We start from the raw sequence: 16,948 nt of genomic DNA, 5'->3' as shown, positions 1-16,948 counted from the left end.
AGAACATGAAGAAGAGCCACAACAAGTATCCACTGATGAAGTGTCAGAAGAGGGACAGAGAGGTAAACAACCTTAACAAACTTCCTAGGACACAAAGGTGAGAACTGTGGGTTCTATGAATACAAAGACTCCTTGTACAGATCTATTGCAAAGGGAGAAGACTCCAAAAAGGAGTGATGAGGGGAAAGGTATAGCTGAGCAAACACCTTCATCCTCTAAAGGTAAATCCCCGGTGCAGCATATTCCAAGGTGGCTCAGAAAAGAAGTGATAAGAAACAAGAAGCAACAATTCACTACTGAGGAGGAGGATAGGATGGAATTGATAGAAGTGCTAAGCAAACCTAATTCACCTCCTAAGGATGCGCGACCATTAGCCTTCATTATGAGTGATCAGAATCAGGACCTTTTTGCACATGTAGCTCTTCCTCCTCCGCAATCAAATGTTGAAGAATTGACTCCTAGGGATTATCATATCCGAGAAGTTATACTTGGAAAGCCAACCTTGGAAACTGCAAAGTTGATGGTTACAACAGGGATGAAGGAAGTTTTTAGGAGCCTAGAACAGGATGGGAGGAATTGATAACACTTTGGTGTCAAAATGAAATCCTAAAGGGATATTTGAGGGAAGTCGTTGGCCCCTTGGATCCTGCTAAATTGATTCCTAGGGATTATCATATCCGGGAAGTTATGCTTGGAAAGCCAACCTTGGAAACTGCAAAGCTAATGGTTACGACAGGGATGAAGGAAGTTTTTAGGAGCCTAGAACAAGATGGGAGGAATTGATAACACTTCGGTGTCAGAATGAAATCCTAAAGGGATATTTGAGCGAAGTTGTTGGCCCCTTGGATCACTAACCCCGAGGAGACTCTAAATGTGGCAATTCAGAGAAGGGATAGGGGAGCGGTTCAGTTGGACCCATTTTTGAATGCCTGTCAACAATCGCGGGAAAGTTTTGAGGAAAAAGGCATATTAATCATTCAAGGGAATTTAAAGTTATTACATGTCATGCAGGAGAATGCAAATAAGTTAGTGGCAATTTTGAATCAAGATTTTGATTTAATGAATGAAGCACATGCCTGGGGAAAAGACTTGCAGACTTTATTGGCAATTAAAGGCCAAAAGTATTGAATGTTAATGGATGTATATACAGCTGAGGAGCTAGATAAGATAGATGATTAGATTGAGAAGATAGCGGATAGTACTAAAGTAATGGAGTCATTACACGCAAAAATTCGCAGGCTCAAGGACCAAGCCCAAGAGAAAATTTTGGAAGCTGAGAAACATTATAGTGATGCATGTCTGGACATTTTTTAGGATGATGCACAAGAAAAGCTAATTCTAGTGGAGGTAGTAGTTGAGAAATTTCGGAAAACTTTTGATGAAGTTTCTAATGATGAGGATATCCGACAAGCATTTAGAACAGAGGAAGCTATGTTAGAGCTTGATACAAAACTCGGGGATTTTGCAGAAACCCGTATAGAGGTAGATAACTACAGGCAGAAAGTAAAGGATAAATACAATACCTTAGATTTACCGGATGCGGCTCAAGTCACCGAGATAATTGAGAAATTCAAGGGCAAATACCCAAACATAGCTCTGGTATAAATGGGGACAAAACCCAGAAGCCAGAATTTCATTTTTGACACTTGGTGAAATTTTGTAATTTTTTACCTCCGAGGTGCATTGTTGCACTTTTTGAAAAGTGTTTTGGAATATTTTGAAGAAGTCAAAGGTGCACCGACAGTTAACTGTCAGTTCCAAAATTAGAGTTTTCCATGCATCGAAAATGCATTCAGACATTAGTTTAACTTTGACAGACGCTTAGTAAAGATGGAGCTTCTATTTTTGGCACTTCCAAACACTCTTACATCAACTGAAGGCTCTCTTCTTCTAATTTCTCATGATTTCTTTGTTTTATGACATGTAAAGGCTCATGCATCCAATTAATGATATAAAATGGATGGAGTCCTATTAAGCACCAGTTAGAGAGTCAATTTGTACATAATTAGTTTGATTTATTAATTTAGAAGCATATGATTGCATAAAGATATCTCTCGCTCTCAACACAAATTAAGGAGATGATTTATTATAAATACGGTATTGTAATATGTAATCAAGGCCGCCATTATTTTGCAATAATAATATGCTTTTGGTGCTCACATTTGGAGTGTAGTGATTGTTGCCTAAGTGTGTTATGTTTTGTGAGTGTAGTGATTGTTGCCTAAGTGTGTTATGTTTTGTGAGTGTATGTTCATGAAATGCGATTGAGCCAAAAGTTTATTGCGATTATTTATGGTTGTGCGATCTTTTAATTCTGGTGTTTGCTACAATTTTACGAATTCCGCTGACGTATCTAGTTCAAGAAGAGATCACCCTTTTTTTTCCAGCATAACTTTTTGTCTCGCATAAGTGCACTTTCTGTGGAAAGCATTTCTGCACGATGCTTAACGGCAGGAATCCTTTCGAACTCCTCTCTTGAAAAGTCAATCTTAGGAATCAACTCCAAGGTTCCGGGCGATCTTGCGACCTACTGGAATCCGCTCAATTGAAGATAAATGTGAGTGTTCACGAGGAGGCCTTTGTTGGTTCTGATAACTTCGGATAAGATGTAGAATTTGTTTGCTGCTTCAAAAGAATAAAACACACAAAAAGAACTATCTTTTTTTTGTATTTTTTTGTTTTATGATGAATGCAATCTAACAATGCAACTATATGAATTCCTAATTTAACCAAGGGGTTAGTAAAAGCAAATAATGAAGATAATGTGACAAGAAATTTAAGCAAATAACATGAAAGTAAAATCCTAACGGACATAAGCTACGGAAACAACGCGTCTGCGAGTTAAGCCTTCGAAGAAACCGGCGGGTAACCAATGAAAATAGGAGCAGCGCTTCCTTAATTTCATTGATGCAATTGTCAATGGGAATTTAGCAACCATAAGATGTTTCAATTTTCATCAAATCGCAAGGCCACGGAAAGTGCACTTATGCGAGACAAAAAGTTATGCTGGAAAAAAAATGGGTGATCTCTTCTCGAACTAGATACGTCTGCGGAATTCGTAAAACCATAGCAAATACCAAAATTAAAAGATCGCACAACTAGAAATAATCGCAATAAACTTTTGGCTCAATGACATTTCATGAACATACATTCACAAAACATAACACACTTAGGCACAATCACTACACTCCAAATGCAAGCACCAAAAGCATATTATTATTGCAAAATAACGACGGCCTTGATTACATATTACAATCCCGTATTTATAAGAAATCATCTCCTCAATTTGTGTTGAGAGTGAGAGATCTATTTGCAATCATATGCTTCTCAATTAATAAAACAAACTAATTATATACAAACTGACTCTCTAACTGGTGCTTAATAGGACTCCATCCATTTTATATCATTAATTGGATGCATGAGCCTTTACATGTCATAAAACAAAGAAATCATGAGAAAATAAGAAGAAGAGAGCCTTCAGTTGATGTAAGAGTGTTTGGACGTGCCAAAAATAGAAGCTCCATCTTTACTAAGCGTCTGTCAAAGTTAAACTGCTGTCAGAATGCATTTCCGATGCATGGAAAGCTCTAATTTTGGAACTAGCAATTAACTGTGGCGCACCTTTGACTTCTTCAAAATCTTCCAAAACACTTTTCAAAAAGTGCACCTACGCAACATCGCACCTCAGAGACCAAAAATTGCAAAATTTCACCCAAGTGTCAAAAATGAAATTTTGGCTTCTAGGTTTTGTCCCCCTTTCTAACAAAGCTATGTCTGGGTATTTGCCCTTGAATTTCTCAATTATCTCTATGACTTGAGCCGCATCAAGTAAATTTAAGGCATTGTATTTATCCTTTACTTTCTGCCTGTAGTTATCTACTTCTATACAGGTTTCTGCAAAATCCCTGAGTTTTGTGTCAAGCTCTAACAAAGCTTCCTCTGTTCTAAATGCCTGTCGGATATCTTCATCATTAGAAACTTCATCAAAAGTTTTCCAAAATTTCTCAACTATTACCTCTATAGGGATTAACTTCTCTCGTGCATCATCCTCAAAAATGTCCAAACATGCATCACTATAATGTTTCTCAGCTTCCAAAATTTGCTCTTGGGCTTGGTCCTTGAGCCTGCGAATCTCCAAGTATAATGAATCCATAACTTTATTACTATCCGCTATCTTCTCAATCCAGTCATATATCTTATCTATTTCCTCAACTATATATACATCCATTATCATCCGATACCTTTGGCCTTTAATTGCCCGTAATGCCTGCAAGTCTTTTCCCCAGGTATGTACTTCATCCATTAAACCAAAATCTTGATTCAAAATTGCCACTAACTTATTTGCATTCTCCTGCATAACATGCAATAATTTAAGATTCCTTTGGATAATCAAAACGCCTTTCTCCTCAAAACTTTCTTGCCATTGCTGACAAGCATTAAAAAATAGGTCCAACTATACTGCTCCCCTATCCCTTCTTTGAATTGCCGCATTTAGAGTCTCCTCAGGGTTAGCAGGATCCAACGGGCCAACAACTTCGCTCAAATATCCCTTTAGGATTTCATTCTGACGCTGAAGTGTTATCAATTCCGCCCCATCCTATTCTAGGCTCCTAAAAACTTCCTTCATCCTTGTCGTAACCATCAACTTTGCAGTTTCCAAGGTTGGCTTTCCAAGCATAACTTCCCAGATCTGATAATCCATAGGAATCAATTCTTCAACATTTGATTGCGGAGGAGGAAGAGCTACATGAGCAAAAAGGTCCTAATTCTAATCACTCATAATGAAGGCTAATGGTCCCACATCCTTAGGAGGTGAATCAGGTTTCCTTAGCACTTCTATCAATTCCATCCTATCCTCCTCCTTGTTTCTTATCACTTCTTTTCTGAGCCACCTTGGAATACGTTGCACCGGGGATTTACCTTTAGAGGATGAAGGTGTTTGCTCAACTATACCTTCCCCCTTATCGCTCCTTTCTGGAGTCTTCTCCTTTTGCAATAGATCTGTACCAAGTGTCTCTGTATCTGTAGAACCCACATTTCTCACCTCTATGTCCTGGGAAGTTTGTTGAGGTTGTTCACCTATCAGTCCCTCTTCTGACACATCATCGATGGATACTTGTTGTGGCTCTTCTTCATGTTCTGCCTGGACCTGTTCAATTTTCGTACTTGGAGGAAGAGGGGTAGCCAATCCCTTGTCTACACAAAATGTGACTTGCAGCTAGGATTCTGGAACTATCTCAGGTCCTTGTGATTCGGGGGGCATCTGAGTCCAATCCTCCTGTTGAGGTTGATTGGTGGGCATCTCTGATCTTGTACCCAACCAACTCGATACCCACGGGCATAAAGTCAAAATCTGACATCTGAAAGACATCAGTGCCCTCCACATATTGCTCATCTATCCACTGCTGGATTTCATCTTTTGATGTAGTAGTTTGCATGGGTTCATAAGGGATAGATGGCGGGGTAACCATAGAACTTCTCCTTCGTTCCTCCTCTATGGCTTTGAACAGTCAAGTCCTCTGACTCAAGGGTAGATCATCCTCTTCATCCTCATCATTCTTCTCTTCTTCAGCCTCTTCTGTGATAGGTTCGGGGATTGATGGAAAAGGGATCACCTTTTGTCTTCTCTTCACCAAAGTCTTAATTTTCTTTTTTTTAGGCGCTGAGGGGGAGCCTTGCTCTAACTATCGAGGTGGGGAAACCTCTTGTATCTCAAGTTCTGATTCTATTTGGCCTTGTGCAACTGGCGGCACTTGGGGATCAACTTGGGCTTGTGCAACCTCTACATTCTCTGGCCCTTGTATGTTTTCCTCTCCTTGTTGTGGAGGTGCCGAGACTTCTCCCTCTTCAGGTTCGGCTTGTTGAGGAGAATTACTCTTTCTCTTGCCCTACCTTTACCCTTTTGAGCTCGATAGTAACCAACCGGCCTATCAAGTTGGTGCACCATTTCTGGCCTTACTGGTGACTGAGTTGTAAACGTAGGGACGGTGACCTTTTTCCCTCTACCTTTGGCTGGGGAGGCTTGTGCATGGAAGATCACAGTGTCAGGAATTGGATCAAGTTTGAATGGTTTCTTGATCCAATCCTGCGTCAATTTGATGATGTGCCTTGCCCTATGATTGATGTCTGGGTTCTCTTCTTTGTCAACCTCGGCATTCATAATAGGTCGTTCACCAATTTTATCCCTGTTGAACAAAGGATCAAGCAACTCTTTCATGTCTTGTTGCACAATCTTCAACAAAATCTTTATCTTCAAGGCCTTCTCTGCCAAATACAAAGTTATCCTACAATAATCCCTTAGACGGACATCGTAGTCATTTGTCGCATTCATCTAATGATCTTCAATGGTTTCTTCATGTTGAAATGTTTTGCCCACCAAGTACTGTACTCTACCGATATTGTCAAAATATGGCCGCGGAGAATTATACTCTTCTAATGGATACTGATCCCATTCATATTCAAAAGAGGGGATATCTTGCCTCTGATCTACCTGAAAAGGTCCTATAGTCATAGGCCAGGTCCAACATATTTTATGTTGCTTTCTAACTATGTCATAGGCAGACAAGAGTTGTTGGGAAATCTCCAGGAGAATCAATCTGTCACTGGGATACCTAGGGAGCTTCTTAGGGTTAATAGTTGTACCTGCTACCCTCAAATACGTAAACGTTTGAAACTGGATATAGTAGGCCCCAACTAATGATATCTATGCAGCTACCTCCTTTGATATTCTTTTTGCATAATCTCCTTCTATAAACTGAATTATGGCGAAGATGAAAGCATCATTCACAATTTTGTATTCTTTGTTTGCTCTGAAAGCCTTTTCTTCACCAGCTGAGGGTATACAATATATGGCCATGCATTGGCATCCTGCATACTACCCCTTTTCTAGAACCCTGGATAGTCAGTTGCCCTTGCGGCTAACAAGTACACCAAGTATGATGTCATGTAGAATTTCTTATTGTTCTCTGTTGCCACCAACTGCTCACACAAATTCTAACTGAGAGTAAAAGCCCAATCTAGTGGCATCTCTACTTTCTTTATTGTTTCAATAAAATGCACCATGAAAATATTTAGGTGTCCAACTGCCGGCAAACCCATTACTCTACTCAAGAGTATGATTGAGTACCCAATGTCTTCCTTCGTGTACCCTCTTGTCATGTCCACTTTGCCAGTTTTCTTTCCCAAAGGAGTCTTCTCTATAAGGAATGAGGACTGGATAATGTCAAAAGCTTCATCAATGTGTTTCTGGTACCATCTCTCTACTTGCTCATAGGTTAGCCGAATGAATTGGTCTGCCCATGGGAGATGGAACACCTTTTCAATGTTCTTGGGTCGGAGATCTAAAATGATCTCTCCCATTATGCTCTTGACAACCCTCTCTTCAGGAACAAAATGTTTTGTGAGTGTCAGATCAGTTCTGAAGACTGTACTAACACCGGGTGTGACGTTGCATTGACGAGCCCTGATCAAATCAATGCGAAGATCATCTGAGACCTCTTAGTTGGTTTGTTGCATATCTTCAAGAATTCTCCCAAATTTGTATCTCGAATCTCTGAGTTGTCATCCTAAAACCTTGATTTTGTCAGAACACCCTGGAACTTGAACACTACTATTTTTGGTGCCTTTATCCATTTGAAAAAGAAAAAAAAATGCATTTTGTGTTGCGCAGATGCGCAACAACATAGTTGCGCACCTGCGCAATACAAGAGTGTGGGGGGAGGTCTATATAACCCCCCTTCCTCCTCTCTCCATCCTTGTCTTCATTGTTTTCCATGAAGTTCTCCAAGCTTTCCAACGCACTTCCGCACCTGACTAAGTGCACTCGCTCTCCTCCTCGCTCCACTTAACAACCTGCGAAACACAATAAGTTAAAAACAATGGTGCACATCAGCGCACCTCCCCAAGTGCGCTAATGCGCACCATATTCACCAAAAAACATTAAAAAAAAACAAAAAAATAAAAAACAAAGTTAAAACTCACCCTAAATTGGGTGCCTGCCCGGGTACGTAGATGCACACCCAATTTGGTTGTAAGCATTGCCAAAAACCTTTAGAAAACTTAACAACACACTATTAAGATAGGTGCGAATTAGCGCACCTACTCGGGTGCGCTAATGCACACCTATTTCTTTGTTTTGTTTTCAAAAAACTTAAGCGCAAAAAGATCTTCACCCTCAAAATGAGCGCACCAGGTGCACCTATCAGGTGAGCTAGGTGCACTATATCTTTTGTTTTTGCATTCCAAGGGTTAATAATTAGGTTTTTAGATAATCAGGTTTTAGGGTTTTGTTCGTAGGGTGTCATTAATCCATTTGTTCCTCAATTCCAAGCTAATAGACATATTTTTGTCCAGATTCAATGACATCTTCCTCATCCTCCCTTGGCGAGAAAATGGCACCAAAACCAGTGGTGTTCAAGTTCCAGGGCGTTTCGACAAAATCAAGGTTTCAGGATGACAACTCAAAGATTCGAGATACAAATTTGGGTCACACAGAATTGGGAGAATTCTTGAAGATATGCAACAAACCAACTGAGAGGTCTCAAATGATCTTCGCACTAATCCAGTCAGGGCTCGTTAATGCAGCATCACACCCAGTGTTAGTGCAGTCTTCAAAACTTATCACGACACTTGCAGAGCATTTTGTTCCTGAGGAGAGGGTAGTCAAGAGCATAACAGGAGAGATCGTTCTAGATCTCCGACCTAAGAACATTGACAGAATGTGTTTCCGATGCATGGAAAGCTCTAATTTTGGAACTGGCAATTAACTGTTGGCGCACCTCTGACTTTTTCAAAATCTTCCAAAACACTTTTCAAAAAGCTCACCTGCGCAACAGCACACCTCAGAGGCCAATAATTGCAAAATTTCACCCAAGTGTCAAAAATGAAATTCTAGCTTCTGGGTTTTGTCCCCCTTTATACCAAAGCTATGTCTAGGTATTTGCCCTTGAATTTCTCAATTCTCTTCGTGACTTGAGCCACATCCGGTAAATCCAAGGCATTGTATTTATCCTTTACTTTCTGCTTGTAGTTATCTACTTCTATACAAGTTTCTGCAAAATACCAAGTTTTGTGTTAAGCTCTAACAAAGCTTCCTCTATTCTAAATGCCTGTTGGATATCTTCATCATTAGAAACTTCGAAATTTCTCAACTACTACCTCTACAGGGATTAACTTCTCTCATGCATCATCCTCAAAAATGTCCAAACATGCATCACTATAATGTTTCTCAGCTTCCAAAATTTGCTCTTTGGCTTGGTCCTTGAGCCTGCAAATCTCCGCACGTAATGAATCCATTACTTAATTACTATCCGCTATCTTCTCAATCCAATCATCTATCTTATCTAGCTCCTCAGTTGTATATACATCCATTAACATCCGATACCTTTGGCCTTTGATTGCCCGTAATGCCTGCAAGTCTTTTCCCCAGGTATGTATCCATTAAACCAAAATCTTGATGCAAAATTGCCATTAACTTATTTGCATTCTCCTGCATAACATGCAATAATTTAAGATTCCCTTGGATAATCAAAATGTCTTTCTCCTCAAAACTTTCTCGCCATTGCTGACAATCATTCAAAAATGGGTCCAACTATATTGCTCCCCTATCCCTTCTCTAAATTGCCGCATTTAGAGTCTCCTCGGAGTTAGCAGGATCCAAGGGGCCAACAACTTCGCTCAAATATCCCTTTAGGATTTCATTCTGACACCGAAGTGTTATCAATTCTGCCCCATCCTGTTCTGGGCTCCTAAAAACTTCCTTCATCCCTGTCGTAACCATTAGCTTTGCAATTTCCAAGGTTGGCTTTCCAAGCATAACTTCTCGGATCTGATAATCCCTAGGAGCCAATTCTTCAACATTTGATTGCGGAGGAGGAAGAGCTACATGAGCAAAAAGGTCATGATTCTAATCACTCATAATGAAGGCTAATGGTCGCGCATCCTTAGGAGGTGAATTAGGTTTCCTTAGCACTTCTATCAATTCCATCCAGACGCGTTGTTTTCGTAGCTTATGTCCGTTAGGATTTTACTTTCATGTCATTTGCTTAAATTTATTGTCACCTTATCTTCGTTATTTGCTTTACTAACCCCTTGGTTAAATTAGGAATTCATATAGTTGCATTGTCAAATTGCATTCATTATAAAACAGAAAATTCTTACCATTCTAGGATCTTCATCAGTACTTAAGTTGTATGAGTCACATTCCTCGATCCCCTATGCAGTATGGGATCTAGTGTCATCACATGGACTAGTAAGAAGCAGCAGGTAGTTTCTCTCTCCTCTACAAAAGCTGAATACAAAGCGACAGTCAAGGCAGGTTGTGAAGTTGTTTGGCTTCATCGGATGCTTGGGGATATGCAAATGTCACAAGCAGGCCCAACAACTTTGTTTGTTGATAACCAAGGTGTTATCAAGTTAGCTCGAAATCCAATCTTTCCATGAACGAACCAAGCATGTGGATGTTCACTATCACTACATACAACAGCTGGTTGAAGATGGGACAATAGACTTGCAGTATGTTCCTACAACGGATCAGACTGCAGACATTCTCACCAAGCCTCTTGGTCCCAATAAGTTTGTCAAATTCAGAGGACAACTTGGTGTTGTGGATAGATTAACCATTAAGGGAGGGTATTATGATAATAGATAGCTTCTATTATTATCTATTGTTATTTAATGGTTATAAAGTTGTAATCTATTGCAAATATTAGAATGCTTCTAATATTTAGTTAGTTGTTAGTTAACTGTTAGCTAGAATATAACTTTTCTATTATTTACAATTGTTTCCTAAGGAAACACCATTTATTCATTTGTACATAATGATCTATTGATCACTGTTAATATCAAGCAAATATTTACCAATTACTTCATAATAATTAGTACTTTGAATAAAACTAGAAATTGAACTTAAAAAAGAAGATAGCAAATGCATGTTGGGAAGAATAAGCTAAACTGAGGAAAGAAAACATAATTGGGTGGGCTGAAGGCCAACATATAATTTCTACAGTGTTTTTTGGGAAGAAGAAATCTTTGATTTGTCTTTTTTTGCAGTGAGGACAGCTCAAAGGAATGATAAAGAATGGTTTTGAAAATTATGTTCATATTGGGTTCACCAAAATGCATTGTAGCAATCTGACCCTGTCGAATATGTTCTCTTAAGCGCAAATTACACAACACAAATTCAGATACTTCCAATAAGCTAAACCAATGGAAATATCTTGTTACATAAAAGAAAAATAATACTGTAGCTGCAGAAATGACAAGAACAAACAACAAAGAGTTTTCAGTTACAAACCCCAAATCAGGAATATAGCAGCGAGTAATAGATTGTTAGAAAAGAGTATAAATAAGGCAAACAAATACAAACAAACCTCCATGCAATTGAATGTCTCCAATAAACCTGCACACAGTAGGAAAAGGAAAAATGTTTGAGGCTGTTTAGAGTCTTGTCTTGCTCAAACCCCTGTTTGGTGTTTCCACCTCCACAGCAACTAGATAGATGGATAGACAAATGAATAGTAAGGTGATAGAAACAAACCCCACTTGATGAAGGAAAACCCCGATTACATGAGATAAAATAATAGACAAGGGATGTGATAAATCCAAGAGGCACAAAGACACAAGAAACGGAGAAATATTACCAGATAGGTTTGGGAGAGCCCAGAGATACAGATGTTGTAAACTGTTGTAGCATATTAGAGATCACTGCAGTAAAATGAGATAGCAAGAGAATGCAAATATTGTTTTCAAGAGAGAACCATGAACAAGTTAGAGTTTGAATGAAGCAAGAGGATAGGTTTATAAGTGAAAAGAGAGGGGAAAGAGGCTTCTGAGTTGTTCTAGAAGTTTTCACGTTGTTTCCACCAACAAGGGAGGGTGACACGTCAAAAGCATGCATAAGACTGACATTTTAGTTCAGATGTCACGGAAAGAATGCATGAGTTGCAGACATCCACGCAGCGCGCTAGTGTCAAAGCAAATCACACTTAAAAATGACAGATGGGGAAAGAAACATGTGGTTCATGCAAAGGTAATTATTGTTGACAAGGACTTTGAGCATCCTGAGAGGGAAAAGGCCAAAGCAAGGTCTGAAATGGACCTACATAATTACTAGGGGAATGGACCCTAAAGTGTAGTCTAAATTCCAAATGAGGGTATGCAATTTTTGACTTTACAAATCCCTCTAAGGTGTAGACATGCTTTCAGATAAGGCATATGACTGCACATTGTGCCACGAGGAAAAAACACGAACAGGCCACATGGCAGAGGAAGGTATCCCCTCAACTTTATTCAGTGGAAAAAGATGTAACTGGAACACCAAAGAATGTTAAGGGAGAGGATGTTGTTGAGGAATGACAAGGTTTGGATCCCAAATTTACAAATGCCTCAGAAGAAGTAGAGACAATGATAGAAGACACTATTAATGTTGGGTGTTGCTCATGGGAGGAGAAAGACAAAAAATAGTTCTATTTACAAAACTTAAATAAGGGGGAGAAACCTGCCTGTGCTTCCAAGGATCTAAAGGAACAAAGACATTGAAAAAAGCTACTGGTAATGCAAGATGCAGCTATGATGTGGCAGTTATGGATAGAGGTGGGTGTTTAAGCAGCTCAAATGGGAAAGTGAGGACTTAAATGATGACTCTACGATGTTGAAACTCGAGACTGTTGAGAGGAACTTTGAAAAGTGGTGGAGGGAAAGATAGACAAGAAAGTAAAGAAGGATGGAACCTTTGATATGCTCCTCTGATGACAGACTAAAGATGGAATACGAGAAAAACGTGATTTTTTGAACTATTAATAGGTCTCTACGATTGAGTGCCTTGTTTATTCAGGGAGACGACTTCCTAATTGTAACCACTCCTGATTTGAGCCACGTTCAAAAACCCACTTTCAATATGCTTCCCACATCCAAAACAATGCATCCTGTCTGTCCAGTCAAAAAAGATCTGATTCCAGACTTAAATAGATCACCAACAAGAGAGAAAGATTGCAATACATTATGGAGATTTAAGAGAAACATTAAGTTACTGCGCCAATATGTGGTCAAATTGGGATGAAAAACTTTATGTTTGCCCTTGCCCAATTTAAGATTGTGTCATCATTGGAAGACACTAATTTGGATTTTTACTATTCAAATTTTCAATTTAAGTCCTCCAATAACCTAGTAGCTCTCATTTGACTTTATTGCCCTGTTTTGGGGCATTCACACTGCAATATGGCTATGTTAACTCAACTTATGATGTTTTAGACCATTCCACATATTAGTCAAGCCATATGTGTGCAAAACCTTATCCTTTTGAAAGCCTTGCGGTAGGACCTGCTCTTTCTATTGGAACCATTAAGACTGACAAATGGATTTTACATGGAGTATTGCTCTCTCCGTAGAGGCAACTAATACTGACGACTGGATTTTAACATGGGCAATGCCTTTTTGTTTCCTGGATCAATTATTCTGTGTGGGGAGCTCCTAAGTAACAGTCGTGTCATGGATACCAAACAAGCATAGAATTACAATATAGTTTCATCTCACTGTAGTCTATTTTAGAAATATTATAGGAATTTGAAGCAGTGAGCAAACACCAACAATTGAAGAATTCATTACAAAGAACTAAAGTATACAATTTCCCGCAGAAATCTCCCCATAAATGTAGTGGTCCACAGGGACGGGTCCACTGCAGTTTTCGAGGTTGTCTGTGTCCCAAAAATGTACCCCTCTATTGTTAAGTTTGTCTAACATCTAGCACCTTGTGCAACTTATCATTGCTGCCCCCTAAACTTTCAGGCTGCTAAGTCAAGTCCGAGTCGTCAAACTTTACTTTTGACATTTGTAGTGCAAACTTGTAGCCTTTGAGCAATTTGGTGGATACAGTATTATGTATATTGTATGCACATTGACTGTTTAACATTGACCCTTAATTTGTTTGACTCTCATCACTCATGTGAACTTTATTCGCTGCATTCTACTAAGCACTTTTATCTTTGATACTATAATGTAGATATCAATATGATTATGTTAGCAACTTTATATATCTAAACATGCAAGTATGCGCGTACGCAGCCATTCCCATCCCCGTCTCCAAAAATTGGCCTAACACACCCATCTAAACTACTGTTTCTTTTCTGCAGCCAAGTTCCTAAAGCAAAACCAGCAAGACTTCAAAGTTAAAACCATCTTTGAGAACAAATCTTTGTAAGTACTGTCTATTCAAACGACTGTTGGTAGGAAGCTAAGATGGCATAATCTCTTCACAAGTATCCAACCCAGCGTGTAATGGATGGTCGAGAGAGCATTTGTATGTTCGTAATCAAGGTTCAAAATAAGATGGCTAGTAAGCTCAGCAGACATGTAGCCAGTTTGTAGTGTAGCAATTCAGACTGGCCTATGTTTATAAATCTTAAGATTTGTGATCCAATCTTAAATGACGAAGCCCATAAACCTTGCCCGAGATTAAACCCAGCCCAATGGAAAAAAGTCTAAGGCGGTGGAAAAATAAACGTTGGGTAGAAACAGTCAATGTGTCACCTGCAGTGGCTACATGGTTGTGGTTGTGCTCTTCATCATCGTGGTCATGGTACTCAGAATCAAATCCATACAATCTTAGATCCTCCTCTTCTTCCAATTCTTCTTGAAGTCTGAATTTCTTTGCGATTTGGTCCTCCTCAAATTCATGGCCATGGCGATGTTTGTGATGAGAATGTCCTTCGTGTTCATGGTCATGTTCATGATGAGAATGCCCACACCCTTGATGAGAATGAGAATGAAACTGACCCTCCTCATTCTCGTGACCTAAAAGTTCAATCTTGTCCCCATGAATATCACCTTCATGGTGGTGATGTTGATGAGTAGAATGCCCGAACTCGCCATGAGAATGAGCATGAGGATGCTCATGACCTTCATGGTGGTGATGATCCTCTCCAGAGGCCACATGGCTGAAGGGACATGATCCAGAACCCAAAACTCCTCTATTACTCACCTCCAAAAGCGCCAGCAGCACCCACGCAATGAACTTATCCCTACCTCTTCTTCCCACCCGATCCATCTAAATTTACTTGCGAACCCCAAAAACTCTGAAGATTACACAACAAATTGATTCTGTCGACCAAAAGTTAAATGAGTGCTTCAGGCTAGGACAGAATTCGACTTGCTCTAGTCAACTGGAAGCTCCATTTGATTTGCATGTGCCCTCTATGGTGATTATAAATACGATAATGAAAAACACTACTATAATTATTATAATTATAGCGAAAAGTATTACATCCATATTCCTCCTCGGCGAAGCTCTTTCGATCCTATGATTCTGATACTACTCTCAGATTCTTCATTGCTTTCCACTTGTGCGCTTTCGAAAAATATAAAGTGCTCATCTTTCCTGATTTTATATTTTAAATATAAAAAATTACCCTTTCCCCGTTAGTTTCGATGTTAATCATTGTATATGGAAAAATTGCACACCCGCCCCTTAATCCCCTATGTTTTGGGCCCACATTTCATTAGTGTCAATATAATAATTGACTTAAAAGTAAAATATTCGTGAATATAAAATCGATCCCCCATATTATAATTTTGCTTTCTTTGTCATAATTTTAGCCTTCTATTCTTAATTATTATATTTATATTTTATAATTCATTTACATTGGATTTGTAGTTGTAGTTTTAACCTACTTACCTATTATTTGAGAATTAAAATTTAAAATAAATTAGCATGGTATGCTTTTGTGCATGCAACAATTATATTGTGGTTCAATGGAGGGGAGCTTATGGAAAAATGAAGAGTCCTATAACAAAAATTAATTTGTTTCAATTTTAAAATTTTAGCTCTTAAGCTTAAGACAGAAGTGGTCCCATCAATATCACTTGAAAATTTTAAATTATGATATTATTATTTTATTACTATCAATTAATAGATTGTTGACATGTGGCAAAAAAAACCCTGAAGTTGCTATTTTCACCCCTCAAAGAAGCTAAAAAGTCAAACCTCCTCTTTTATAAGAGAAGATTCCAATTAAACCTTTAGCCCCCTCTAAAAAATTACCATGGAGCTACCCACTTCACAAAAATAGAGCCCAAGACCCTCAAAATAGAGCCCAAGCCCCTCCTATGCGACCTACCTTAATCAATAGGATATTTGATTTTTTTAAATTTATTTGCAAAGCATACAAAATCTAATGTAAAAAAATTAACATAAATTAAAACCATAAATTAGAGTAAACATAGATTTCATTGTATAATTGAAATAATTACTTTTCAAAAAAAAAATTGTTATATAATATTAAAACTAATTAAATTAAATCAAAGAAACTAATAATACACACAAAATCTAAAAATAAAAATAACAAAAATACAATAGTATAGATTTCATTGTATAATAGAAATAATTCATTTTCAAAATTCTTAAAATATTTGTTATATAAGAAGCTCACAATTTACCTTTGTGTCATAGGCTCTTGCTTAATCAATATTTTAAATATTATAAAGTTGAGCGTAAAGCATTCGTTTTTCAAAAAAAAAAAATTATGATATTATTTTCATTCAAAATAAAATTTAAAATATTATGATAATGTTGTTAGCCTCCAATAATATTGTAATTGATAGTGGGAGATTGTTAGGTGATGATGTTATTAATGTATGTAAAAGAGTCATATCAGTTGTTATATTATAATTGATGTCAAAGTCTTACTTGGCTAGACATTATGCTAACTCAAGAAAGTGCCATATCATTTAATTGATGAAGAGGATTCGAAGAAAGTATGATGAAGTCAGAATTGATATGTAAGGTATTCAATGGGTGCTTGAAAGAGCTAGACAATGATTATGTAGTATTGGTTTGATTGTTTTACCATCATGTATTGTTGAGAAGTATTAAAGATCACAAGCTTAATCAAGTCACATGGTTAATAAAGGGAGGTTGTATTCATCGAGTAAGTACAGTATTGCCCGATCGATTGCA

General features: G+C 38.2%; 1 protein-coding gene across 1 annotated transcript in view; it reads right to left on the bottom strand.

The window, feature by feature from the left end:
• IAR1 (ZIP metal ion transporter family) overlaps positions 1-15,362 on the bottom strand; it is a 117,660-nt gene extending 102,298 nt beyond the window's left edge. The window contains exon 1 of the mRNA XM_089815045.1: positions 14,524-15,362. Coding sequence (XP_089671171.1) covers positions 14,524-15,040 — 517 coding nt within the window. The 5' untranslated portion in view covers positions 15,041-15,362. The remainder of the gene's footprint in view (positions 1-14,523) is intronic.
• Positions 15,363-16,948: the final 1,586 nt, after the last annotated feature.

The sequence above is a fragment of the Cupressus sempervirens genome, chromosome 2 (assembly GCF_028749045.1).
Source record: "Cupressus sempervirens isolate cs-2001-9-10 chromosome 2, ASM2874904v1, whole genome shotgun sequence".
In the NCBI taxonomy this organism is placed as follows: domain Eukaryota; kingdom Viridiplantae; phylum Streptophyta; class Pinopsida; order Cupressales; family Cupressaceae; genus Cupressus; species Cupressus sempervirens.
The sequence above is the reverse complement of the archived record's forward strand: the minus strand, read 5'-3'. Positions and strand labels throughout refer to the sequence as shown.